The sequence below is a fragment of the Phragmites australis genome, chromosome 17 (assembly GCF_958298935.1).
Source record: "Phragmites australis chromosome 17, lpPhrAust1.1, whole genome shotgun sequence".
NCBI classification, from domain to species: domain Eukaryota; kingdom Viridiplantae; phylum Streptophyta; class Magnoliopsida; order Poales; family Poaceae; genus Phragmites; species Phragmites australis.
Window position 1 is genome coordinate 16,166,627 of NC_084937.1, and position 27,526 is coordinate 16,194,152.

At 49.7% G+C, this 27,526-nt stretch overlaps 5 protein-coding genes across 7 annotated transcripts; 2 read left to right on the plus strand and 3 right to left on the minus strand.

Moving 5' to 3' along the window:
• Positions 1–247: 247 nt before the first annotated feature.
• On the minus strand, positions 248–1,511 carry LOC133897632 (mitogen-activated protein kinase kinase 9-like). Its single transcript, XM_062338427.1, has one exon. The coding sequence runs from the start codon at positions 1,433–1,435 to the stop codon at positions 362–364; it is 1,074 nt and encodes a 357-aa protein (XP_062194411.1). The 5' UTR covers positions 1,436–1,511; the 3' UTR covers positions 248–361.
• Positions 1,512–2,405: 894 nt separating this feature from the next.
• Positions 2,406–5,453, plus strand: LOC133897931 (uncharacterized). 3 transcript variants are annotated; one of them, XM_062338762.1, is made up of 2 exons: positions 2,406–3,047; positions 4,584–4,939. In XM_062338762.1, exon 1 carries the CDS (start codon positions 2,484–2,486, stop codon positions 3,036–3,038), a length of 555 nt encoding a protein of 184 aa, XP_062194746.1. In that variant the 5' UTR covers positions 2,406–2,483; the 3' UTR covers positions 3,039–3,047; positions 4,584–4,939. The 3 variants fall into 3 exon arrangements, 1 of the variants encoding a protein (XP_062194746.1); XR_009905997.1 differs by lacking the exon at positions 4,584–4,939 and adding an exon at positions 5,181–5,453 and having other exon boundaries at positions 2,407–3,088; XR_009905996.1 differs by having other exon boundaries at positions 2,408–3,088.
• A 5,929-nt stretch (positions 5,454–11,382) lies between these two features.
• Positions 11,383–14,697, plus strand: LOC133897594 (sulfite exporter TauE/SafE family protein 3-like). The gene is made up of 12 exons (XM_062338382.1): positions 11,383–11,559; positions 11,704–11,863; positions 12,067–12,267; positions 12,356–12,420; positions 12,540–12,567; positions 12,649–12,728; positions 12,821–12,907; positions 13,089–13,139; positions 13,290–13,511; positions 13,608–13,701; positions 13,787–13,927; positions 14,012–14,697. The coding sequence occupies exons 1-12, from the start codon at positions 11,383–11,385 to the stop codon at positions 14,095–14,097; spliced, it is 1,392 nt and encodes a 463-aa protein (XP_062194366.1). The 3' UTR covers positions 14,098–14,697.
• Positions 14,698–15,072: 375 nt separating this feature from the next.
• LOC133896915 (secreted RxLR effector protein 161-like) lies at positions 15,073–15,789 on the minus strand. Its single transcript, XM_062337549.1, has one exon. The coding sequence runs from the start codon at positions 15,787–15,789 to the stop codon at positions 15,073–15,075; it is 717 nt and encodes a 238-aa protein (XP_062193533.1).
• Positions 15,790–17,774: 1,985 nt separating this feature from the next.
• LOC133896916 (uncharacterized) lies at positions 17,775–19,286 on the minus strand. Its single transcript, XM_062337550.1, has one exon. The coding sequence runs from the start codon at positions 19,284–19,286 to the stop codon at positions 17,775–17,777; it is 1,512 nt and encodes a 503-aa protein (XP_062193534.1).
• Between the last annotated feature and the right edge of the window lie 8,240 nt (positions 19,287–27,526).

Sequence of the window (27,526 nt, forward strand, 5' to 3'; positions counted from 1 at the left end):
ACTGCGTATGATGCCCCGGAGGATTCGAGCTATCTACATGCAGAGGAATGATACAATGTGTCTTGTGTTTACTTCGAGTTCTATGTGAACGCTTCGCTGTTCAGTGAAGTAGTTCAACCGGAAATACAGTTCTTGCAGGTTTCTATCATGCATGCTATGTACAAATTCTCATCCAGCAGGGAACGAAAATAAAAATCATGGACTCAAATTGATGTTTTTGCTGGCAAAAATTTCCATCAAGGTTGGATGAACACCAGAGATACTATACAATTGCATTCTAAACTACAACCAATCAGGGAAGAAGCACAATTAATCTCAAGAATCCAATTGCACAGATCGACTGCTTCTCCATGTCATTTCCCTACAGGGTCGCCACGATGAGCTCCCGCAGCGCGCTGCTCGAAGCCGTGACGTCGCGGCGCATGACGAACGGGTGCCCGAGCAGCTGCGCCACCGTAGCGCGCCGCCTCGGATCCTTCTGCAGGCACGCGGCCACGAACCCGCGCAGCTCCGACGACGCCTCTGCATCCTCCGGCACAGACGGTGGCTCCCCGTGGCAGATCACCTGCTTCAGCTCCTCATAGGACGGTGTCTCTACTGCGGGCAGGACGGGGCGCCGCCTCAAGAACAGCTCCAGGACGGTGACGCCGAGGCCCCAGACGTCGGCGGCCATAGCGCCGTGCGGCCCGGCGTGGGCATTGCGCGCGAACCGCTCGGGGCTGAAGTAGGCGCCAGTGCCGACCGCGATGGAGACCAGGAGACGCTCGCCGCCTGCGCCGTAGAGGATCTTGGAGGTGTTAAAGTCGCCGATCTTGACTTCACCGCGTGCGTTGGCGAGGAGGTTGTCCGGCTTCACGTCGAGGTGCGCGACGCCGCGGGAGTGGAGTTGGGCCAGACCCACGAGGCCCTGCGCGGTCACCTCAGCGAGCGCCGGCTCCTGGAGTCCCCGTTCCCCACGCCGGCGGAGGACGGCGCAGAGCGAGCCGGCGTCCATGAGCTCGAGCACGCATGCGAGCTCGCCGCCGCGCTCGCGGAGCAGGGCGTGGTAGCGCACGATGTGCGGCGATCCGGCGGTGCGGCGGAGCACCTCGGCCTCCTCATCCGCGTCGGGGTCCGGGTAGAACGCCACCTTGAGCGCGAACACCGCACCAGTGCGGCGGTGCCGCACCTTGGTTACCGTGGCGAATCCGCCCTCGCCGAGGTCGTCGATCCTCTCGAGGTCCAACAGCCGCAGCTCCTCATCTGGCGCCGGCGATGGCGCCCTCATCATCTGGTGCGGAGCGGCAGGGACCCTGCGGAACATTTCGTGAGGCGCGGCCGACAGCCGCTGCTCCTGATCTGGCGCCGGCGATGGCGTCCTCATCATCTGGTGCGGAGCGGTGGGGACCCGGCGGAACATCTCGTGAGGCGCGGCCGGGAAGACCGGGCGAGCCATCGGGCGCTAGGTTGCCGGACGGACGGGCAGACTACGGCCGCCTCTATGCGAGTGCACGAAACAGCGAAGCGAAGGCTGCAAGTGTGGCAAAGAAGGAAGCGGTGGGAGGGTGGCGATTTATAGCGCGCGAAGCCGAGACGGACGCGGATCGGCGGGGCTCAGACCAATTGACGCTCAGGTGAATTGGCGAGCACGTCTTGTCTTGGTCGACGCGGAGGCGCATGGCGGGAACGGAATCGGAGACCGAGAGAGGAAGGGGGCCACGACTCAGCCAGCGAGGCATGCTTCACTTAGACCATCTCCAACAGCTATCTCAAATTTTCATCCTCAAAGTACTATTACAGCATCCCCTATCACTAACACTGTAACAGTACTGTATCGCTGGATACAGACTCTGTTAGAGACGAATTTCGAATGCTACAGTACCCCGCAAAGTACTGTAGCACTAGAATCCTCAAATTTACAGATCCTGTTGGAGAGGGCCTTAGTGTGGAGACTACGGTCAACGAGATTGGAACGCGGTGGTCGGAATCCGACACGATAACGGAATCCGAGAAACGTCCTAGGCCTAGGAGCCAGGCCCAACACCGGCTCATGGGCTTTCAAACTCATCCGTGGCCCGATCTCACTGCCCAACCTTTCCTTTTTCTTCTCCAAGCCTCGGGAAGCCGAGGTGAAGCCTCCGTGCGGACGGCAGATCGAATGGCCGGCGACGACGAGCTTCACTGGATACAGACTCTGTTAGAGACGAATTTCTAATGCTACAGTACCCCCCGCAAAGTACTGTAGCACTAGAATCCTTAAATTTACAGATCCTGTTGGAGAGGACCTTAGTGTGGAGACTACGGTCAACGAGATTGGAACGCGGTGGTCGGAATCCGACATGATAACGGAATCCGAGAGACGTCCTAGGCCTAGGAGCCAGGCCCAACACCGGCTCATGGGCTTTCAAACTCATCCGTGGCCCGGTCTCACTGCCCAACCTTTCCTTTTTCTTCTCCAAGCCTCGGGAAGCCGAGGTGAAGCCTCCGTGCGGACGGCAGATCGAATGGCCGGCGACGACGAGCTCCTCGCCGGCGGGGGCGGGACCATCTTGCCACCGCGGCTAGAGGACGCTGGCCTCGAGGACTGCGCGCTCCCACCGGAGTCCATTGCAGAGGCCTTCTCCCTCGCCGCCATGGCCGTCTCCTCCCGCCTCGGCCGTCTCCCCCTCTCCGACTCTGACGAGGAGGAGGAGGAATGCCTCCTCGCAGTACCGCGCGGAGGCGGCTGCGTGGATGACGCGGGACGCGCCCGAGGGGCCGTCCCCGACGCCCTCATCACCGGCGGAGGCGGAGACGGGGGCGCCGACGAGGTCTTAGTCGTCGGCGGAGGGGACGGAGGAGGCAGCGACAAGGTGGTGGTCAGTGGGCGCGGGGAAGAGGAGGATAGGGTCGTGGTGGTTGGGGAAGGGCGCGGGAAGAAGAAGCTCGGTAAGGATGAGGGCTGCGTCGAGGGTGTCAGAGAAGGGGTCGGTGAACCGGCACCTGCGCGAGGCGAAGGGGACGACGAGAAGACGGCGGTGGCGGCGGAGAAGGCGATCCTGGTGCCAGATTTCGCCTGAGTTCGACTGGTACCACTTAATTTGAGCATGTCGTCGTAGCATGGGCTAAGGTGTGAGCCCTTTTTTAGCTTGTTTTTGCTGAAGGCAGCTTAGATCCTATCCTACTTGTTGTTTGTTTGAATGCAATGTAGTGCTTGGTTTTTAAGCTCAGATGATAGTTTTGCATCTGGCGTAAGCGTTAGTTTGTGCCTTCCTTCTGATTACTGGCTGCTGTTCTTCTGCTGAATCTGTGTACCAGTGCACGAGTGTACAACATAGCATTGCAGGTGCACACTGATCTTTTGTTGAGCTAGTGGTTGAAACAGAATTATGGAAGGAGCCACTGGATCTGGCGACAGATCTGATTGACAAAAGAATTTCTAGTTAAAAGAACTTCCTTTGGCACAAACAATGAATTATGCAGCCCAACTCATCCCCAACCCACCCCCAACAGGCAACTAAACCTAGCTGCAGCCCTTCTCTCTTTATCCTCCTCACCACGTCCCTTCCCCAGCCGCCGCCATCTCTCTTCCTCTTCACCCTCCCGTCCTGCCCCTCTCACTTCCTCAGCCTCCAAGCTTCTTCCCGCCGCCCGACTATACCTCGTCGTTGCCCCATCCATCTCTATCTCCCGGGCATCCACCTCCACCCCACGATTTGGACTAGGATATAGCTGTTGGAGAGGGATGGATGGCTCTGGAATCAGGACGGAAAGGGGCGGGCGACGCCAAATTGAGAGGTGTGGGTAATGGTGGAATTGAGTGGAGAAGGGTGGCTGACGACGAGCATTAGTGAAACCAAGGCATGCACATAAGGCAGACATGACAACTTGCCCTGCATCTCGCCTGGACGCTTTAAAAGGCATGGATGTGACTGATTAATGTGTCAGGCTACCTTGCCAATTGCCATGTCAAAATATGGAGCAATGCAGAAGCTTAAAGTTTCTAGTGTTCTCAGCCAAAATTAATACATACTGATGGCATCTCTTCCTTTAGTTTTACCTATGTGTTTGCAGCTCTGCTAGTAGCTTTCCTGACCAATTGTTGTTTCTACAAGATTTGACTAATGATAAGACATGCTCATTCAGCTTGATGTTCCGAACACTGTAGAGTTCGGTTCACTGCGACATGTGTGCTGCAATAGATCTGGGTAACCACACTTTCTGTCATGACTGGAAAAAGGTCATCATAATAGTGTAACTCTAACTTTTACTAGAGGAACTTGTTGGATAAGAGATTTACAAAATTGCCAGTTTCGTAGATTTGAATTGTGGAACTTATTGTCTGCTCCATTTGTTCCTATTAATGAGGTTTATCAACTCTGTATTTCTATGTAATTCTGTTATTCTAAGGTTCCGATTTCCGAATTAAAAGTTATTGGCATTATTAGTAGAAAACAAATTGTGCCTTACACAGTTGTGTTTATACTGTATTCTTTTTTGTTTACGCAAAAAAGAACTATTGGATTAGATTGAAATTGTTGCCACCTAAATCGATTGTAGTATTATAAATATGGGCAAGAAGCTTGACATGAGCAAAACGGTTATGAGGGATTTCTTTGTTCCAGAAACTGCAAATTCTCAGGATGCACTACCAGGTTTGCTGGGAGCTTGGGACATCTGTAGCCATCGATTGATCAACATAGAATTCGACCATGGGAACCGAGCCTTCTGTGTGTGCATGAATCGTGGTGTGTACAATGTTGTGCAAAGTCCAGTTCAACCATTTTCAGTTCTCAGTAATAGTCAGGCATGTTGTCCTCCTATCAGTTGATTTACGCTCAACCTTACTTAAATATTTAAAGGTTACCAATAATCAAAAGGAGCAGTAGTGGGAGTCCATAAATAATGTATTACTAGTTTGGTTGTACAGACGGTGTAAAAGCAATGAAAATGCATCCTGGTGTGATGATGCATTATTACATTTACCCTTTTAAACCCTGTTTCATGGTTGAGAAGCATGTCTCTCTTTGTGAGGATGTTCGTAAGCATTATTGTCCTTGCTTCTAGTGATCACTTGAAGTCGCTGGTACATGATAGATAGCCTCTGTATCTGTTGGACTCTTGTGTAATGCATAGAGAAATTTTATCATCATTCCACAACACTGGACTTTGTCTGCTAATATCATTTCTTTTTGGTTTGTGTTATGCATTGGAATTATTAGTGATCTATCGTGGCAGCAATTTCATCGGTCTACATTTGTTTGGATGAGATACAAGCATTGGAGGGTCAATTTTACTGTCACTTACCCTGACCTGTTTGGATAGCATCGCATTGCCAGAGCTGCTGGAGAGTGGAGACTGAATTGCAACTTGTCGCCATCCTCGAATTAGTTGCAAGTTGCAACTATCATTCTCATGAAAATCTATCTGATGTAGCGAGGGCAAATGGAATGACTATGCATGCTGAACAGGTTACGTCTGCAATCCTTGTGATAGTGATGCCAGTAATACCAGCCTGTTAGCTAACTATTTTCACTACCGTTACTCGTCTCCATCTTCTGTGTTTCCTACGGATACATGTATACCAGGTCCTGTGGATCACCGTGGTTGTAGGATAGTTTGTTAGCACTAGAAACTCTCCACGCTCATGTAATCGCATCTATTTAAGCCCTGTAAGCAATGCAATACAGCAGCGAGTTAATCTTTCTTGCATGGTATCATAGAGCACCAGGTTCTGATCCTATTTTCTCGCCCACCCTTCCCGTCTCCCTTCCTCATCGCCATGGCCGACTCCACGGCTGCCGCCGTAACCACCAGTGCCACCTCCTCCAACACCACCTTCACCTCTCCTTCTCCGGCGATCTCCAGTGTCAACATCAAAGCCTTGATCCCCTACACCCTCTCCATGGAGTCCAATAATTATCGTAAGTGGAGAAATCTCCTTCTTCTTGTCCTTGGACGTTTCAACCTTCGCGTCCACGTCGAGGATGGCGCACCCCGTCATAACGACCCCGACTGGGTCACTGAAAACCTGCAAGTCCTCATGTGGATCTATGCCACCATCGACGAGAGCCTCATCGACATGGTGATGAGCGACGACTCCACCGCCTACAGAGTTTGGGAGCGGCTGTGCTCCATCTTCTGCGCCAACAAGCCCTCCCGTGCCGTGCACCTCGAGTCTGAATTCCATGGCCTCGTTCAAGGAGATCTCTCCGTCACCGCGTACTGCCACAAACTGAAGACGCTCGCGGACGCCTTGGCTGATTGCGACCAGCCTGTTGGCGATCGCACGCTGGTCCACCAGCTCATTCGCAGCCTCAACCCGAAGTTCCATGTCCTCAAAACGATCATGCCTATTCTTCCCACCTTTCCCTCATTCATGCAGGCGCGTGATTATCTCCTCGTAGAGGAGCGCTCCAAGGCACATGAGCAACCTGCAACCACTGAGACGGCGCTTGTCACCACCGGCGCCTCCGGTGACGACGCCATTCTAACGCGCAACGACAACAGCAACCACAGTTCCTTCACCACCACTAACATCGTGGGCCGTGGTCGTGGCTATCGTGGCCGTGGCCGTGGGCGCGGTGGCCGCCACAACGGAGGGCGCGGGCGCCAGCACCAACAGCAGCAGCCTTCTCCATGGATGGCCTCCTCTCCTCAGTGTCCTGCGCCGTGGTTTGGTCCATGGCGCGCCCCCTGGACTGGTGCTTCCGGCCCCGGCGTGCTTGGCCCCCGCCCACCTGCCGGCCCGGCTCAGGCGTACCCGGCTATGCACCAGACTGCGTCTGCACCACTGCAGTCTTCCTCGTGCGACATCAACGGCCTGATTCAAGCTCTCCACGCTATGTCGCTCCAATCGCAACCCACTAATGGCGACTGGTACATGGACACTGGAGCCTCTTCTCACATGTCCAGTGACGCAGGTACACTACCCTTTTGTTGTCCTTCATCTTTACATGATTCTTCACACGTCGTTGTTGGCAATGGGTCCTCCATTCCTATTCTTGGCACGGCTTCTCTTCCTCTTTCCACACCTACACGTCAGTTTTATCTCCATGATATTCTTCATACTCCTTCTCTCGTCAAGAATTTAATTTCCGTCCGCAAATTCACTCGTGATAATGCCTGCTCCATTGAATTTGATCCCACTGGTTTCTCCGTGAAGGATCTTCGCAGCAAGAAAGAAATAATGAGGTCCAGTAGCACTGGTGACCTCTATCCCTTCAACGGCTCCAGCAAGATCACGCCGCCCATGGCTCTGCAGGCGTCCTCCTCTCTTGATGTGTGGCACAGGCGGCTTGGACACCTTGGACGCCAGTCTTTAGATCATTTACTTCGTACCTTTTCCATTCCATATAATAACACTCAACGCATGTCTTCTATATGTGATGCTTGCTAGAAGGGTCACCATGTGCGTTTACCCTTCCCTACCTCTCACTCCATTACTTATTTTCCTTTCCAAATAATTCATTGTGATCTCTGGACTTCACCCGTTGTCAGTTTTACCGGCTTCAAATATTACCTCATTATTATTGATGATTTTACCCACTATACATGGACTTTTCCTTTGCACCACAAAGATGAAGCTTATACTGTCCTTCCTGATTTCTATAACATGGTGCTCACTCAATTTCACATCTCTATACAAACAATTCAATGTGATAATGGGCGCGAATTTGACAATGCCTCCCTTCGTCGCTTTCTCTCTTCTCACGGCATTCTCTTCCGGTTATCTTGTCCCCACACATCACCTCAAAATGGCAAAGCAGAAAGAGCTATCCGGACCACGAATGACGTCCTTCGAACACTCCTCTTCCAAGCACATTTGCCTTCCTCGTTTTGGGTAGAGGCGCTTCGCACAGCCACTTACTTACTCAATCGCAGACCTAGCAAACCACTTCATCTCGTAACTCCTTACCAGTCCTTGTTCGGCCAGCCTCCAGCATATGCGCATCTACGTATCTTCGGTTGCTTGTGTTACCCCAACCTCGCCGCTACTGCCACTCATAAGCTGTCTCCGCGCTCTACTCCGTGTCTTTTCCTAGGTTACCCCCCTGAACACAAAGGTTACAGGTGTATGGACCTCGCCACGCGCAAGATCATCACATCTCGCCACGTAATTTTTGATGAAACTCAGTTTCCTTATGCCTCCCAGGAGAAATCCTCGGCATCAGCCACAAATCGGGCGGCCACAGCAGATCCGATCGCATCTTCCTGGGATCTGGTGCCCACCCATTGGCGTCGCATCGATTCCCCGGTTGCTCCGACATCAGTTTCAGGGGGGCTGTCCCCTCCGCAGCCGGCGTCTCGCACTCCCTCGTCTCCTCCTAACGCGCCTCCACAGCCAACATCCCCAGCTCCTGCTTTGCCCAACCAGCCTGACTCTTACGCATCGCCATGTTCTCTCGTCCACCTAGCGCCTGTGCATCATCACATGATCACCCGAGCCAAAGCAGGAATCATCCAACCAAAGCAACATTTCAATCTCTCTACCAGGACCACCATGATTTCTCCCATCCCTACCAACTATCGCTCTGCCCTTAAGGACCCCAATTGGTACAATGCCATGCTCGAAGAATTTAATGCATTGATGACGAACAATACTTGGTGTTTGGTGTCTAAGCCTGCAGGTGTCAATGTCGTCTCCGGAAAGTGGATTTTTCGACATAAATTCAATTCGGACGGTTCCCTTGCTAGATACAAGGCTCGGTGGGTCGTACGTGGCTTCACTCAACAAGAAGGAGTTGATTTCGGTGAAACTTTTAGTCCGGTCATCAAACCATCAACAATTCGAGTGGTGCTCAGTATTGCAACTTCCGCACATTGGCCAATTCATCAAATGGATGTCAAAAATGCATTCCTTCATGGTGATCTCTCGGAGACTGTGTACTCCCAACAACCCGCCGGTTTTGTTGATGCCACTCGGCCTGACCTTGTTTGCAAGTTGAACAAATCATTGTATGGCTTAAAGCAAGCACCTCGCACTTGGTTTCTCCGGTTCCAAGGATTCTTGCTCAGTCTTGGCTTTCACGCATCGCGCTCTGATTCTTCTTTGTTTATTCTCCACACGGGTCAGCATACTGCATATCTCCTTCTTTATGTAGACGATATCATCCTCACCGCCAACACCGCATCCTTTCTCCAAAGCATTATGACCAAACTCCAAGGTGAGTTCTCCATGACTGATCTTGGTCCACTCCAACACTTTCTTGGCATATCTGTGTCGCGCAACACCTCTGGCCTATTTCTCTCCCAATCACAGTATGCTCTTGATATTCTTGATCGATCCAACATGCTAAACTGCAATCCATGCCTTACTCCAGTGGACACCAAGTCCAAAGTTTCAGCTCATGATGGTGCCTTGCTTTCGAATCCCACCGAATATCGCAGCCTTGCCGGAGCCTTGCAATATCTTACACTCACTCGCCCTGACATCAGTTATGCTGTCCAGCAATTGTGTTTGTTTATGCATGCCCCGCGAGAGACACATCTTCAGCTACTCAAACATGTGCTTCGGTATGTCCGCGGCACTATCAACTATGGCCTACAATTACGTTGCACTTCCAACCGTGATATTGTGGCTTACAGTGATGCTGATTGGGCCGGATGCCCGGATACCAGGCGATCTACTTCTGGTTATTGTGTTTTTCTTGGAGATAACTTGGTTTCATGGTCATCCAAAAGGCAACCAACGGTGTCCAGATCCAGTGCTGAGGCCGAGTATAGGGGCATTGCACATGCCGTGGCGGATACTTGCTGGCTTCGTCAACTTCTTCAGGAATTACATCATCAACCGAGCAAAACAAGTATTGTCTATTGCGACAATGTAAGTGCCATGTACTTGTCCAACAATCCGGTGCAGCATCAAAGGACCAAACACATTGAAATTGATCTACATTTCGTTCGTGACAAAGTTTGCCTTGGCGAGGTTAAAGTACTACATGTGCCGTCGGCATTTCAGTTTGCGGATATTTTTACCAAGGGCCTGCCTAGTCCATTGTTTGCTGATTTTCGTGCCAGTCTGCACATTGTTCCGCGTCCAGACTGAGGGGGGCTGTTAGCTAACTATTTTCACTACCGTTACTCGTCTCCATCTTCTGCGTTTCCTACGGATACATGTATACCAGGTCCTGTGGATCACCGTGGTTGTAGGATAGTTTGTTAGCACTAGAAACTCTCCACGCTCATGTAATCGCGTCTATTTAAGCCCTGTAAGCAATGCAATACAGCAGCGAGTTAATCTTTCTTGCACAGCCATCCTTCACTTTTCAGGAGACTGTAGTGATGAGCATCTGTGGCTCAAATGTCTGTCATCTCAATCATCAATTTGAAAGGGGAAAAAGATGTATCGATCAATGAGCGCGTCCAGGTAACGCCCGACTTTGACCATGTTACATCTTCCATGGCGCGCGTCTGATCATGTGTATCTTGTCAATGCAACTGCCTTAATAGTTGCTGTCCTGATTATGTAACCTCAGATCAGATCCCTAATGAACATGAGTTCGCTGTTCAGTACATTGTTCCATTTTATATTATCCATGTCTCTTTTGCAGGAAAGGTAAGATGATTGAGCTTTGCCTGATCTAGAGATAAGTATGAAGGAGTGCTAGGTTAATATAAAAAACAATTATCACATTGTTGAAATTTCAAAATCCAGATGACACAACATCGTAGATTGATTGCCTGATCTGTAGGATTCGTTCACTTGTATTACAATAGATTTGTCAGTTCTCTGACTGTCAATAGCGACAGGTCCTTGGCCCGGTAGCATGAGCCTAACAAGTACAAGTTTTGGAATCAGTGGCGTGAGCCTCAATATTATAAAAGCAATGGTAAATGTCTAAACCCTAATTGACACAGTGATATAAACCTAAATTTTCCAAAAAAATAAAGGATGAGTGGTTATGCAAGTACGCACTAGCTCTCCTCTTTCTACTGCCCGAGTGCATGCAGTATTATTATCACACGAGAGCATTACATTATTGAGTGAGCATCTTAATTTTAGAATCAAGTGTAACCTAATCACATGTTTTCAGATATACGGGGCATAATAATAATAATAATAATAATAAAGCAAAGCCCAAAAGGTAGTACATTAGGCGTGAACGGCGCCCTAACCAAAAGTAGGGTACCAAAAACCATCAAATAAAATTGTGTCAATGCCATAGCAAACACGCGAGAAAGCTCAGGCCGTGCGTGCCGCCACAGCCACAGCTCCGCTTAATATAAAAGCTCAGCTGCCCCATCCTGACTGACGACACCTGAGCTGAGCCGCTACGCCTACGAGCCAAATTTGCGCGCTCTATAAATCTGCCCCCCCGACCTCGTCCCCTCCCAACGAACCATCAAGATCCGGCCGGCCAGGACCCAAAGAGTCCCAACGCACCGTGTGCTGCGCTCGGTTGCCTTCTTGGGGCCAAGAAAATGGGGAGGAGGTGGCAGTGGCACGCCGTCGCCGCGCTTGGCGTCGTCTTATGCGCCGCCGCCGCCGCCGACCAGGGCCTCTCGCCTGCCGGCGGCGCGGCGGCGCCGGAGGAGGTGGGCGCAGTGCGGCATTTGACGCATGAGAGTGACGTCAACTCGTACCACCACGTTTGGCCGGTAATGTTGCAAACAACTTCATTTGTTTCATGGGATCATTGTTCAGCTTGAGTCATGCATGAGACCTGCTATTTTTAACTGGTTAATTTGCAGCGCTTTTAGACGTGTTGTGCTAATTGGTGGATGTTGCATTGTCTACTGTAGCCAATGAGATTTGGGTGGCGAATTGTTGTGGGGTCACTGATCGGCTTCTTCGGCGCGGCGTTTGGAAGCGTTGGTGGCGTTGGCGGTGGCGGCATCTTTGTGCCGATGCTGGCATTGATCCTTGGGTTTGATCCCAAGTCATCGACTGCGATGTCGAAGTGTGAGGATCTAGCTACTTCCTGTGGATCGGATTTCTCTTCTTGATGTCAAAGTCTGAAATTAAGCATGCAGTAGTATTGTAGATCATATCTGGAAAATAAATATAGTAATATCTACGTAATAAAAACATTTTACTGTAAATCATCCATTTGTTTTGGTTCTTTTGTTGAGAATTTGAGATGCTGTGCTCTTCGATCGAGATAGGTATGATCATGGGCGCAGCCATTTCAACTGTCTACTACAATCTAAAGCTGAAGCATCCGACTTTGGACATGCCGCTGATCGACTACGACCTCGCCCTGCTCATCCAGCCTATGCTGATGCTTGGGGTCAGCATCGGCGTTATTTTCAATGTTATATTCCCGGACTGGCTGGTCACGGCCCTCCTGATCATCCTGTTCCTAGGTGCGTATTTTATGCCCGACATCACGACAGATTGCTTATCTAATTGCCCATGAATGACCTTGGTTTGCACCTCGAAATTGAGTAACAGTCACGTCAACTAAGGCCTTTCTAAAGGGCGTTGAGACATGGAAGAAAGAGACAACAAAGAAAAGGGTAATGTTTTTTTTTTTTTGGCAATTCCATTGTCATGTTTAAGAATAGTGAAGCGTTATGTTTCCTAATCTTGTTTGGTTTCACGTTATACTAATGGGAACTACTTTCATATCTTCCAGGAGGCTGCAAAAAGGCTGGAGCAAACATGTAAGAGAGCAACAAAAGAATGTTTTCATCTCTCACAAAATGCAAAGGAACTTGCTTACATTTCTCCCGTCAACATTTCAGGTCAGGAACCAGAGCATGCAACAACGATCCAAACAACACCAGGTGCTGCAGCTGAGGCAAAAACCCCATCAGCTGAGGCGGTAAACATCTAGTACTTGTATAAATAATCACCTGAATCTTTTTCAAACCATAATCGCAAGGATTTTGAGCTAACGATTTCCCCATATTTCAGACATCAGTTCTGAAGAATGTCTACTGGAAGGAGTTCGGTCTTCTCGCATTTGTGTGGGTGGCATTCCTTGTGCTTCAGATTGCAAAGGTGTGAATTTCGAAAGCAAAATTAAAATTTCAAATGATACAGAATATCAGTGTCAGCCTCATTTAATATTCAGTAGGACATTGCATAGTCTGTTTATGAATTTTTACCAATCTTTTTCTCTGCTTATTTTGCCCCCTTCAAAAGTACTAATGTCTATGATGTTTTCTTTTAATATTTGCAGAACTACACTGCTTCCTGCTCTGCGTTATACTGGGTCTTGAATTCTCTCCAGGTACTATGGCCGAGGACGGATTGCTCTAGGAACTCTTAGGATTTAGTTCAAGTGTATACTAAATTCTAATAAGCATTTGAATCGCAATCCTCATACCAAAACAGACCCTTAGAAAGCATGACATGACATCTTTCTGCTGCTTGGACGTAGATCCCAGTGGCAGTAAGTGTGAGCATGTACGAAGCGCATGGACTGATGAGTGGGAAGAGGGTGTTATCATCGAAGGGAAGCCAACAGAGTACCCTGAAACCTCGTCAGCTCTTGGTGTACTGCCTATTCGGTATCCTCGCAGGACTCGTTGGTGGTCTTTTAGGTCTTGGGGGTGGCTTCATCATGGGGCCACTGTTCTTGGAGCTCGGCATCCCTCCCCAGGTACTACAATCTACCCTCGGGCCCGTTTGGGATGTAAGAATTTTACATAAATGTCGCTGATTTTTCTCAACACTTCCCTGAATGGAACCATCACAGGTTTCAAGTGCTACAGCCACATTTGCAATGATGTTCTCGTCTTCCATGTCGGTTGTTGAATACTACCTCTTGCGCCGGTTCCCTGTGCCTTATGGTATTATCTCTTGATTTCTCATTTTATCCATTAATTCTTACTGTGATAGTCATTTATGGAGTCAATTTCTTGCCCGTTTCTTCAGCTGCTTACTTCGCCGCTGTGGCATTCATCGCCGCCATAATCGGCCAGCACGTGGTGAGGAGGCTGATCAATTGGTTGGGGCGGGCATCGCTCATCATCTTTATTTTGGCTTCCATGATCTTCATCAGCGCGCTCTCTCTCGGTACCTTCTTCTACATCTGATTGTTGTTGACAAAAATCCCATTGTTTGAAATGTTACCGAAATCATTGTATTTTCAATCTGCAGGTGGGGTAGGCATCTCAGACATAGTTCACAAGATGGAGTGGCATCAGTACATGGGGTTTGAAGACCTGTGCAAGTATGGTGCGTAGGAAACAAGCAGGCTTAGGAGTGAAAATTGAACAGCATGGTGTTCAATGCTCCTCTAGCGAAAGTCGAATCTAATTCAAGATGTAATGGCTTCGAAGATTCACTTTTAGCAGCAACCATATAGAATAGGCGCGTAACAACTCAAAAGTGAGTCTGTTGACATACATAGGTTGTGATTTGTGAGGAGATAGATCATGTAGTTAACAAACTCTATCCCTTGCAATCTTTCTGCTCCGAATTCTGTTTTCGGGTTATACTATTCCTCATCCGGCAATTGCCGAGTATAAATACATGTGCAGCCGAACTGTGCCCTGACCGACGCAACACTAAAACCTTCCAGCATACGAATTGTTAGGCTAGGCATTTACAAAATCTAGCTGCATCCTACCTCGTCGGGGCTCAGACTCCTGCCAAGTTTGTAACACATGCCAGCGTTGAAGGAAGTGCACGACGACGAGCACGGGGACGTATCGATGTCACACAAAAAGGGAGGCATGGAAGAGGGTCGGTTTTCTCAGCTTTGTCGAGATCGCACAGGGCATGTGAGGATTAGTGGGACGGCCTCAGGTGCGAGGCGATGTCGGAGAACAGGGGGTGTACGCATATTCTGTTGCAAACCCCGGCTAGCTTCTGTCGCCGACGAGCTCAAGAACACAAACACACGCGAACACTTGGAGTTTTGGTGCTGCAAACATTGGCAGCGTTTCTCTGATTGTATTGCAGAATAAATAGAGCAAATTACCAGCTAAACTTGGGCACCACTCGCCCCTACACGCGCGGCATGCTGTCCACAGCAGCTGTGCCATCCCACGTCCAACGGACACACCGCGCGCTCACCTGAAGACTCGGACACGCCTCTGCATGGACGAGCATGCGTCAGGCTCTACAAACGCGCTCAGCCGTGAAAACGTTGGCTGGCTTATTCAACACAAACTAAGGCTGAAAAATGGCGCAGGATTACAGGCAACATTCTCCTCCTAATCCTGACGCAGAAACTTGTTGCTGACGACCCCAATTCGATCACGCAGCTCCTGGAACTTCACGCGACCAAGTGACTTCGTCAGAATGTCCGCGAGCTGATCATCAGTAGAAATCTGCTCGAGGACTATCTTCCCGCCATCCACGCACTCTCTGATGTAGTGGAATTTTGTGTCTATGTGTTTGCTTCTGTCATGATGGACGGGATTTCTACTTAGATCAATGGCAGATTTGTTATCTACCTTCAGCACTGGTGCTTCAGGTTCCGAACCGACCAGGTCCTTCAGCAACCGAGCCAGCCAGACGCCTTGACACGCACCAGTTGCAGCGGCGATGTACTCTGCTTCACACGACGATAGGGCCACCACCTTCTGCTTGCTAGACTGCCAAGTAATTGGGTTGCCGCTGAGGCAGTACAGGATGCCGCTTGTGCTCCTCCGATCATCAATATCACCGGCGTGATCGCTATCGCTGTAGCCAATCAAACGACAAGGTCCCTCCTCCACTCTGCTGTAGTACACGCCATGATTAAGTGTACCTGAGATGTAGCGGATCAGACGCTTGACGGCGGCGCGATGATCCTCCCGTGGCTGCTCCAGGAACCGGCTAACGAACCCCACCGCGAACGCGATGTCAGGGCGCGTGTTTACCAGGTACCTCAGCCCGCCGACGATGCTCCGGTACTTCGTGGCGTCCACCAGACTACTGTCTCTCATCTTGCTCAACTTGAGACGCGCCTCCAGAGGGACGGTGCAGTCGTTGCAGGCAGCCATCCCACTCCGCTCGACGATCTTGGCGGCATACGTGGCCTGACTGATACTGATGCCGCTCGTCGACTGCCGCACTTCAAGCCAAGATAGTAGGAGAGCAAACCAAGATCACTCATCCTAAACATCTTCATCATCTCGGACTTGAACCTACCGATGTCCCCGCATCTGGTGATGATGAGGTCGTCGACATACACACCCACCACTAATCGTTTCTTCCCGATGCCGCGGACGTACATGCCGTGTTCTGCTTCACTCTTCTGGAAACCAAGAGACAACAAACTGCCGTCGAGCTTGGCATTCCAGGCCCTGGGTGCCTGACGAAGACCGTAGAGCGCCTTCTTGAGCCGCAGAACCCTGTGCTCGGCTCCTTTGACGATGAATCCCTCCGGCTGGGAGACGTACACCTCCTCCTGCAGATCGCCGTTCAGGAACGCGCTCTTCACGTCCATGTGGTGGACTTCCCATCCTTCATGCGTTGCGACGGCGATCAGTGTTCGCACGGACTCGATGCGAGCCACCGGTGCAAACACTTATTCGAAATCGATCCCGGGCCGCTGGATGTATCCCTTCGCCACCAGACGCGCCTTGTGCTTCACGATAGCGCCATGTTCATCCCTCTTGACCTTGAAGACCCACTTTAGGCCTATGGGCTTGTGGCCGGTGGGGAGGTCGACGAGGTCCCATGTCTTGTTCTCCTCAATGGACTTCATCTCCTCCAGCATGGCACGCCTCCAGCACTGCTCGTGCTCCGCCTCCTTGAATTACGTCGGCTCCTCCGCTGTGGTGAACATCAGCTCGCCACCGTCGAGCGTGCGCGACACGAGCCCTGGTGGTGACGCCGGCCCCAAGACGTTGTCGAGGGTGCGGAAACGAGCGGGAGCATCGTCGTCATGATCAGCATCTAGCATCTCGTGTGGGTCCGGCGGTGGCGACGCGAACTCGACGAGCTCGGGCGACGTCGGTGTCGCAACAGGAACTGGCGGGGACGACGGTGCAGGTGTCCCAAGCGTGGCCACGGGCGGAGAGTGCGTGGCCACGGGCGGAGAGTGCGCTGCCACAGGGCTTTCCCCCGGAGCCTCTCCCGCCGCATTCGTGGGCGCCGACCTGACGGTATACTCGACGGTGAACGGCTCTCATCCCCGCTGCTCGACGTTGTCCGCCTCTGCGCCCCAATTCCACTGTGCCGACTCGTCGAACACGGCGTCGCGTGTCACGTGCACGCGACCATCCACAGGATTATACATCCTGTAGGCCTTCGATCCTTGCTCATACCCGATGAAGATCATCGGCGTGCTGCGCTCCTCCAATTTCTTCAGATGCGGCCGGGTGTTCCGCACATGTGCGACACAGCTGAAGGTGCGGAAGTAACTCACTGCCGGCCGCTCACCACACCAAGCTTCAAAGGGTGTCTTGCAGTCGAGGCTGCGCGTTGGAGATCTGTTGAGGATGTAGACCGCCGTGGTGACTGCCTCGCCCCAGAACATCCCGGGAAGCCCCTTCGCTAGGAGCATGCTTCTCGCCATGCCGACGACGGTCTGGTTGCGCCGCTCCACGATGCCGTTCTGCTGCGGCGAGTAGGGGGCGGTGAGCTGCCGCTGCAACCCTTCCTCGGCGCAGTAGGTCCCAAACTCCACGGAGGTAAATTCGCCTCCACGATCAGTGCGCAGCACCTTGAGCTTGCGGCCCGACTCCACCTCTGCCGCCGCCTTGAACCGCCGGATCGCCACCGGTGCTTGATCCTTGCTTGCGAGAAGACAGAGCCACATGAAGCGGCTCATGTCATCTACCAGCAGTAGGAAGTAGCGGTTGCCGCTGGGCGTTGTAGGCGTGATCGGCCCGCAGATGTCGCCGTGCACCATGTCGAGGACGTCCGCCGCGCGTCACCGTGCATGCGCCGGGAACGGGTTGCGCCGCTGCTTGCCGGCCATGCATCAGTCACACACTTGATCCACATGATCAATATGTGGCAGTCCTCGAACCATGTTGTCGTTTGCTAGCTTCCGCAGCGCCTGGAAGTTGATGTGGCCGAAACGCTCGTGCCAGTGCCATGCCGCGTCGGAGCGCCTTACCGACAGGCACACTGGGCGCGTGATCTGGAGCCGGATGGTGTAGAGGCTGTTAGGGAGGCGCCGGATCCACGCCAGTAGACTTCGCTGCTCGTCTCGGATGTGCATCACGCCGTGGTTGATGTGGACGTCGTAGCCGTCCTCGTCCAACTGACCGATGCTGATGAGGTTGGTGTCGAGGCGCGGGATGTGGTACACTCCGGTGAGCTGCCGGTGCTCGCCGGTCTTGCAGGAGAAGAGCATTGTCCCGCGCCCTTCGATGTTGACAACTGACCCGTCGCCGAACCTCACCGTGCCGTAGACGCTGTTGTCGATCTTGGAGAAGACATCGCGTGACCCCGTCATGTGGTTGGTCGCGCCCGTGTCGAGGTACCAGAGGGCGTCGTCGGCGAACCTGTCCCCATCCAGCTGTGCGAACGCTTTGGCCTCCTCGAGGTGCACCGGCGCCTTGACCTCCACGGGATGTACCGTCGTGACTCCCGACCTCAGCAGGCCTGCTGACAAATTTGGTGGTGTCCCCACCACGGGATGCCTCGGCGCTCCCCCCGGCTCCCAACGTGTCAGCGAGGAGTGCGGCACCGGCAGGGGCGGCGGCGTGATGACCCCGTGCAGCGGCGGCAACGCGGAGTGAATCTGGACCGAGTTCACCCTGGCCATCAGCAGGGTGGGCTCGTCCTCCTGAGCCTGCAAAACATGGGCTTCACCGTTTCTGGGCTTCGAGCGGCAGTCACGGGCCCAGTGGCCCGTCCTGCCACACCGGTGACACTGGTCCTTGGTGGCCTCCCAGCCCACACCAGCGCTTGAGGCACCACTACTCGATGAACCTCGGCGCGGTTTCCTCCGGCGATTGCCGGACTTGGACCCGCCAGAGGTCCCTTCTCCCTTCTTCCGCTCCTTGTTCCGCGCCAGCCATTGTTCCTCGGTGAGGTAGAGCTTGCCGTCAGCGCGGACTGGCGGTGGCTCATCGTCTTCAGCCGCGTGTTCATCCGCGGCGCGCAGCCTTCCACCGACGTCCTCCAGGCTCAGCTTCGTGAGGTCCGTCGTGACCTCAATGGCGACTGCCACCGTGGAAAGGCGCTTGGGGACGACTCGAAGAAGCTTCTCCACAACCTTGCTCTCCTCAATGGTTTCACCGACGGTGCTCAATGCGGCGACGAGATTTGTGAGGCGGATAACAAAATCGTCGACGGACTCACCTTCCTTGAACCGAATCCCCTCAAATTCCCGTCGCAGCCGCTGCGCCTTGGACTTGAGAACTGACTCGCTGCCGACGCGCATGGATTTCACCGCTTCCCATGCCTCGGCCGCAGAGTCCTTCACGGCCAGCGACGCCACCATCTCCATGGGCACGGCGCTCGTGATGGCGTCGAGTGCCATTCAATCCTCCTGCAGGGAGACGTTGCCGGGGTCGATGGCGTCCCACAAATTCCTCGCCTACATCTTGATTTTCATCACCAACGACCACTCTGTGTAATTGGTCTTGGTGAGAAGCGGCCAATTTGCAGAGCCACCGACCTCGCGGACGACGCGCACGACCTCCTCCTTGCCACTGCCACCAGCGCCATCCACGCCCTTCCTCTGGGCGGATTTGCTGGGAGAGTCAGGAGGGGTCGTCTTGCCATCACCCGCCATGAGTGCGAAGCGGATTGCCGGGTCTCGATTCCAGCGGCGGTACTTAGCCGCGATCGAGTCCAGGCCCCTATCAACAAGGCTCTGATGCCAAATGTTGCAAACCCTGGCTAGCTTCTGTCGCCGGCGAGCTCTAGAACACAAACACACGCGAACACTTGGAGTTTTGGTGCTGCAAACATTGGCAGCGTTTCTCTGATTGTATTGCAGAATAAATAGAGCAAATTACCAGCTAAACTTGGGCACCACTCGCCCCTACACGCGCGGCATGCCGTCCACAGCAGCCGTGCCATCCCACGTCCAACGGACACACCGCGCGCTCACCTGAAGACTCGGACGCGCCTCTGCATGGACGAGCATGCGTCAGGCTCTACAAACGCGCTCAGCCGTGAAAACGTTGGCTGGCTTATTCAACACAAACTAAGGCTGAAAAATGGCGCAGGATTACAGGCAACATATTCGACGCGGGCTAACAGGGGAGCATGTTGGAGAGCTGAGAATCTGTACCTTCTTTGCCGGCACAAAAGTACAAGAGGTTGGTCATTGGCTTTTGTCATCAGAGAAGCAGCAAAGATTTCAATCAGGTGCTTATAGAAGTAGTGGTGCACCGATGCTATCAGATTGAAGACAGGCAGAGGTACCATTGAGTCAAATATAAGTTAACTGCACGCTGCACATGCCCACCTAGTTTTAGGCAGCAGGCTTGGGATGGTTGATGGAGCAGTATTGATAAGGATCACTGCCGAATGAGGCAGGAAATGAGCCCAACTCAGGTGATCTTCAGTACCAGATGCATCATTGTCCTTCTGGTTCTAGTAGCCATCGCTTAACATTTCTTGTACATGATAGATGGCCTCTTTTGGCTAGCTCTGAGTTGCCCGTGTCAGTTCAGTTGGATTCTTGTGTAATATTCAGAGCATTCTATCATCATTTTCCTAAGACAGGACTATGTCTGCCAATAGTTTTCTTTATTTATGTGCTACGTATTGGAATTATTGGAGATCTGTTGTGGCAACAAACATATAGCCTAGTTTTCTTTGGGTGGTACTGCCACTTGTCCAGGAATTACTTGCAAATTGCAACCATCATTCTCACGAAAATTTATCCGATGCGGTGAATACGAACGGAACGATAGCTCTGATAACTCTGTCAATGCGTTCCAGTTTGTTCCCCGCCACAAACATCAGTTTCCGGCCTGAGCATCATCGCGATCTCCAGTGTTCAGTACCACCCAATTCATTCATCGATCCTTGGGTCTTATTGTGCCGTGACTGAAGATGAACCATGAACAAGAAATATGTACGTTTGTGCTGCGAAACTGAGACGTATCTCTCGGAGTTTCTTGCTTTCAGGGCTGCTGTTGCTTCTGTTTCCAGTTTTGACTGTCTGCGAAGACATGAAATCACCCATCCACTTCAGTCCCGAACAGCCAAAAGCAGGAAAGTGAAGGCGGATGTAGAACCGAGAAAGGCGACCAGAGAAGATGAATAAGAGTCTCGTCAATTTCTTGGATGACCTATCCCAATAGTTTTACCCAATGCACCTTAAATCAACACGCGGAAGCAACAAAACCGAGAGAAATAAAACACAACAAAAATCTTTAAAGAAAATGTGGCTCTCATGAATGAATATGAACTTTAGGTTCTATAGAAATCAATTCCAAGAGTTATAACCACAAAAAAACTTGTAACTTGATTCACTTAGATTCAAAGAAACAGGCACTAGGTGAAGAGAGTTGATGATCTAAAGGCAATGGATGGTTTAAGACCCTACCTAACTCTTCTGCATAGGGGGAAGGCTGCTCAGGCTTTGGCATCTCTTGGTGGTCTAAGTTCATAGTGGCCAATAGTTGTCGCTGCTGGCTGGAAGTTGTCGTCGCCGGACGGCCCTGCGTGCTGTGGGAGGGTGTTGCTGGACGTTCTGGAGTAGAGATGCAGTGGCTTCATCCTTGAAGAGGGGGTGATGAAGGGCCAGAGGTTGACGATGGTGCCACCGAGGACATCATCGGAGGAAGCATCGTCGGAATGGACTCTAGGGGGGCGATCCGGGGGAAAACGATCTCCTTCACAGGTACGTATTGGCGGTTCAGATCCTCTCCATGATCACAGGCAAGGAATGTCCAAATTTTGGGCTCTCTCAAAGGAAGAAGAATCGGAAGTTGAGGACATGGTGAAGACACCAACAACAGCTGAGATCATACACTCAGCGACGCAGGTAGGTCTTACGATGAACGACGTCTGCGACACGGAAATTTATCTGGTGGAGAAAGAAAAGACAGGGTTTTGTAAATCTAGCTCAGGTGAAGGTATGGGAAGACATGATTCATTGGTCAGGAGGATCATCGGCGCGGTGACACAGCAACGACTCCATTCTAGATCCAAACCATGGCGCGGTCCACTTCTACCATTATGGATCTCGCCACCGCGCACAATCGGTGATGTGCCTGTCAAAGATTTACGCACAAAAAAGACGTCTCGCTGCTCAGCACCATCTTCATTTAAGTTGGTTAAGCCAGCTACAGAGGTGGTCCAGCAGGATACATCAGGATCGGTGCAATCTCTTGAAGGAACATCTTCCCGTCCATTGGTAGTTGTTAATTCGGTAATGGAGAAGTCGGCAGAGTTTTCGCCGGAGATAAAAGTGACGGCGATGGAATTTCAAAATTAAAAAATCATGGAACTTTCAGCTTTGAAGTCAGGTGGGCGAGATACTGGACATGAAAGGAATAAAGTCCAGATCAGGATGCAGGGTCACAATATGATATCAGAGCCCAAAGGGCACACTAGTTCAGGCTTGACTCGTTTGAACCTAGGGCTAGTCCTGATTACAAACGGGCTACGACAGGCCTGGTTCTACCCGCCTATGGGCTTACCTGCTTTTTTTCACACGAGCTGGAAAACTACCAAGCCGAATATGAAAACAATGCCATGTAAACCCTAAATCACACTCCGCCAGATTTGTCTCTTCATTTGTAAACACGTGGCTCCTCCTCCTCCGAGTGTTTCACCTTCACGACTATCATACGTTGAGGTGGAAAAACGAGCGATGGAGCGCGATGTGGATCAGAGAGGCAGCCAGTATGGCGGAAGTGGCACGGGCGCAGACCGTGCAGATCGTACTATTTTTGGTGGCAATGGTGGTTAGTTCAATAGCGGTCGTGGTGCTTGGAGAGGATATGGTGGGATCATAGGGAATTACTACAACAACTACAGTCACAATCGTGGTGGTTTCAATGGGGAAAACTTCCATCCTGGTTCTGGTTTTGATGGAGTAGAACATGGCACGGGATATGGTAGGGTCTTTGGTGGTGGCCGTGGAAGTCATGGTGCTCCACGTCCGTTTTATAGAGGGAGATATTGTGGTGGTGGCAGCGGACCTCGGGGTGGCAGACGGCATACCCAGCAAGGCTGAGGTGCTGTGGCCAATGGCCAGCCGGGAGGATTTACATCACATCCCTCGCCAACCGGTCAAACGTCATCACTGGATGGTGAAACTTTGGGTGGTAATGTGGCTGATCCATTGGTGCTTGGTGATGATCAGGGCTAGACTGCGTCATTGGGTGCTGATCAAGGACAGGGAGGAGTCAATGAGGTGTCAAATTCAATGTCAAAGGGTAGCTTGTCAGTAAACAACACCTCTGCACAGGAAAAAGTAGGTTCTTTGGTAGATGGCAAAGCAAAGGCAGATGGGAAACATGTGATTGCTGATTGTGAGGCCAATTGTGATGGACCAGAGTAGACCTAGATTCCAAAAGGCAAGGAAAAATTCTATTTTCGTTGCTTTCATAAGGGTCATGTATCACATGAATGTGTTGCTATTCCATTATGCGATATATGTGAGAGTAATGACCATGTTACACATAAGTGTCATTATCTCAAGGGCCCTAAGACTGTTGCACATGCAGCTGGTTATGTTGTTGAGGGACTCGAGTTCTATCACATACCACATGCTCCAATACAAATAACAAAGAAGGATAATACAACAGCGCTGGTTACAGTGGTTGGTGGGATGCTTTCTTTACCTCAAGTGCTCGTTGAATTGCAGAGGCTCATGCCTGGCAAATGGGATGGTGAGGCACAATCACATGGAGAGGATAGTTATCTAGTTTCGTTTCCAACAAAGAAGACCTGCAGAGAGATGTGGCCTTTGGGAGTTACGGATATAAAAGCACATGGGGTGAAATTATAGTTTGATGAGTGGGAGGAGCCAGAGGATGGAATGACTGTACCTAACATTTGGGTGAGAATGTATAATGTCCCTAAGAAACTCAGAGAAGAGATGCCTGTTCTTTGGGGCATCGGCTCGATCGGGGCTACACAATCGGTGGATATGAAAACTACTTTGAGAAATGAGTTTGGTCAGATGAATGTATGTGTTCTTGATCCTAAGAAGGTGCCCAATATGTTAAACGTGGTCATTGGAGACAGGTGGTTTTATGTGAGGGTGCTGGTAGAGCATGAAGGCCAAGGGGACATGTATGCCACACGGAGATGGACAATACTCAAGGGGTTTATAATGGGAAAGGAACTTAGGAGGATGAAGACATGCCGGATAGGGAAGCTAAAAGAACCAAAACTAAGGGGATCTGAGAGTAGATGTATCTAAGTTAGCTCTCTCTACAGAAGATGGTTTAAAAAAATTCTACTATTAGGGAGGTTGAGAATTCACCTTTGCAAGAGAAAGAGGCTTTTTACCATAACATGGTAGAACAAATCCTTGATAGGGCAGCAGAGGATCAACTCGAGGAGATTAGCCACAAGGTGATGAATGAGGGAGTGATAGAAGAGGATTTTTCTCAGCAGAGGGGGAGCAAGGAGTTGCTATTAATACAGGGCTCACTGCCACTGGGCGGCAAGTCAAATTGGGTTTAGGTGGAGGTCTGGAGCCCAGGGCGGACCACATCCAGAGCATGTCTTGCAGCAGGGACTGGACTTTTGGGCAGCATCATAGAGGAACAGAGTTACAGAGAGAGATTGCAGTACAGGGGTAGCAAATAAGCTTGGAGTTGATGGATGTACAACTGTGGCTGGTGGGAAGCAGGACCTGGAGGACCTTATGACACCAAGATTTCAAACTCCAGAGACTGGAAAATCCAGGTGCCAGAAGGCACTCGTGTCAACTTCGTGCAAAAGTAAAAGGAGGGAATCAATAGCTGATGAACACTCACTGGAGAGAGCTGCAAAGTTGAAGGCTTGGAGGTAACCTCGAATCTCCAACAGATGGTGTGAAAAGCACTTCTATTCTTTCTTTTACAAATTATCGTATCTCATCCAATATTCAAAACATAGGGATGGCTATGGGGAAGAATTATGATGAAATGAGTAGGTATTAATCAAATAAAGAAAATGGAAGTGGATTTCTTACTGTTGTTCCTAAGCGCAATGTAGATACAACTAAGCAGGATGAGGTACGAGCTTTAGATGATTCTTTTGTGAAGCCGGATTCAGATAGTGATGATGGATTCAATAACCTCTCCATTAGTCACCTATGTAGTGAAATGACATTTGAGGTTATGGATGATGATGGTACTCACCTAAGTGGAGAATTTCAAACCATTCCGAGGAAAAAGAAATCTAGTTCCCCAAAAAAAATGAAAACCACAAAAGGGGTTGTGGTTAAAAAAAATAGGAATGGTTCTAAATGAAAGGAATCTTTTGGAATAGCAGAGATCTTCGTGACTTGGCTAAATTTGGATTCCTATCTGATACTACAATTGAACAACATCTAGATTTTATTGCCATTCTTGAAACTAATAGAAAAGATTACTCAGATGTTGAACTTAACCATATTTGTGGGGGGGGGGGGGGACTTTTTATGGAATGGGACATCACCTCATGGCAGATCAGGAGGCATACTTTTAGGTGTTAATTTGAATGTTTTTCACATTGGGACCATCTCCCATGGTGACTTCTATGTGAAGTTTAAATTAAAGAATAGAGATGATGGATTCGAGTGGGTTTTGGTGGTGGTCTATGAACTTGCACAACATGAACACAAACAATGTTTCCTAACTAAATTTGTCCATACTTGTCGTTTAGAATCATAACTTTTTGGTCGGGGGGGGGGGGGATTTTAATATAATCATAAACTCGGAATAAAAGAGTAATGATATGTTTGATAACAGATGACCCTCTTTATTTAATGTTGTAATAAACATATTAGATTTAAGAGAGCTAGAGTTGTTAGGCAGAAAATACACACAGCAAGTGCGATGTCAGTTCCAACGTATTAAAATTAGATAGAATTTTGGTAGGAACAAAATGGGAATTGAAGTATCCTAATGTAATAGTGGAGCCCCTAATAAGAGACATTTCCGACCATACACCAATACTACTTGACTCATGCAAGGTATCACGTGGTAATAAACAACATATGTTCAACTTTGAGCTTGGCTGGTTAACCCAGGAAGGATTCTTTGAGTTAGTGGCTAAGGTTTGGCGAAATTAAAATAGGGGGAACACTCCTTGCAAAGATGGAAATTTAAAATACGTTGACTTTGTCATTTCTTGAGAGGACGGACGAAGAACGTTTGTGGTGCCAATAAAAAAGAAAAGCAAGAGCTCCTAGAGAGGGTAAATTATTTAGATAAAAGGTAGAAGTTTCTTTATTATAGGCTCATGAGATAGATTTGAAGTATTGCTTGAAACAAGGATTGGTCCAACTTCTGCGGGCGGAGGAAATTAAATGGTACCAAAGGGAAAAAACTAGTGATTTATTAGAGGGAGATTGCAATACAAAGTACTTTCATTTGGTAGCAAATGAGAAACATAGGAAGTGTTATATCTTTCAGTTAGAACATGAGGATGAAATAATCGGAGGAGAGGAACGATTAAAATTATATATAACCCACTATTATCAAGTTTTATTCGGACCTTCGGATAGTGCGGATTTCTCTATGATTGAAAGCCGAAGAGGTGATATCACCCATGTTTCAACTACTGATAATGAGATGTTGACGGATTTTTTTACTAAAAAAGAGGTGAAAGAGGCGATATTCTAAATGAAACATAACAAAGCACCAGGACCGGATGGATTTCCTAACGAGTTTTATCAGGTCTTTTGGGAGGTCATTAAAGAAGATTTGATGTCGCTCTTTTAAAAGTTTGATTAAGGTACTTTACCTCTGTTTAGCCTCAATTTTGGAATAATCACATTGCTACCAAAGAACAAATATGAAACACAAATTCAATAGTTTAGACCAATCTGCCTCCTTAATATGAGTTTTAAGATCTTCACAAAGGTGGGTGTAAATATATTCTTAGGAGTCGCACATAATCTGGTTAGATCATCACAAACTGATTTTATGCCAAGTAGAAATATAATGGAAGGTTTATCCATGAAACCATCCACAAAATGCAGAGGAAAAAGCTCAATGGGGTCATCCTTAAACTTGATTTTGAAAAAGGCTGATGACTAGGCCAAATGGTCCTTTTTACAACAAACTTTGAGGATGAAAGGATTTTTTGAGCAATGGTGCTTTTGGATAGAATATTTTCTTATAGAAGGTAGTGTAGGAGTTAAGATGAACGATGAAGTTAGACACTTTTTCCAAACAAAAAAAGAATTAAGATAATGAGATCCTTTATCCCCGATTTTATTCAATTTAGTAGTGGATATGTTAGCTATCTTGATAGCTAGAGCGAAGGAGGATGGACAACTTAAGGGGGTAATTCCTCATCTCATTTATAATGGTTTTTCAATTCTACAGTATACCAATAATACAATACTTTTTATGGAATATGATCTTGAATAGGCTAAAAACATGAAGCTCTTGTTATGTGCATTTGAGCAACTGTCTGGCCTAAAAATTAATTTCCATAAAAATAAATTATTCTACTATAGAGAGGCGAAAGACTATGTAGAATAATACACTCGACTTTTTGGGTGCGATACGGGGGATTATCCTTTTAGTTATTTGGGAATTCCGATGCATCATAGGAGGATTAGCAATAAAGATTAGAAGATGATAGATGATAAATTTGAAAAGA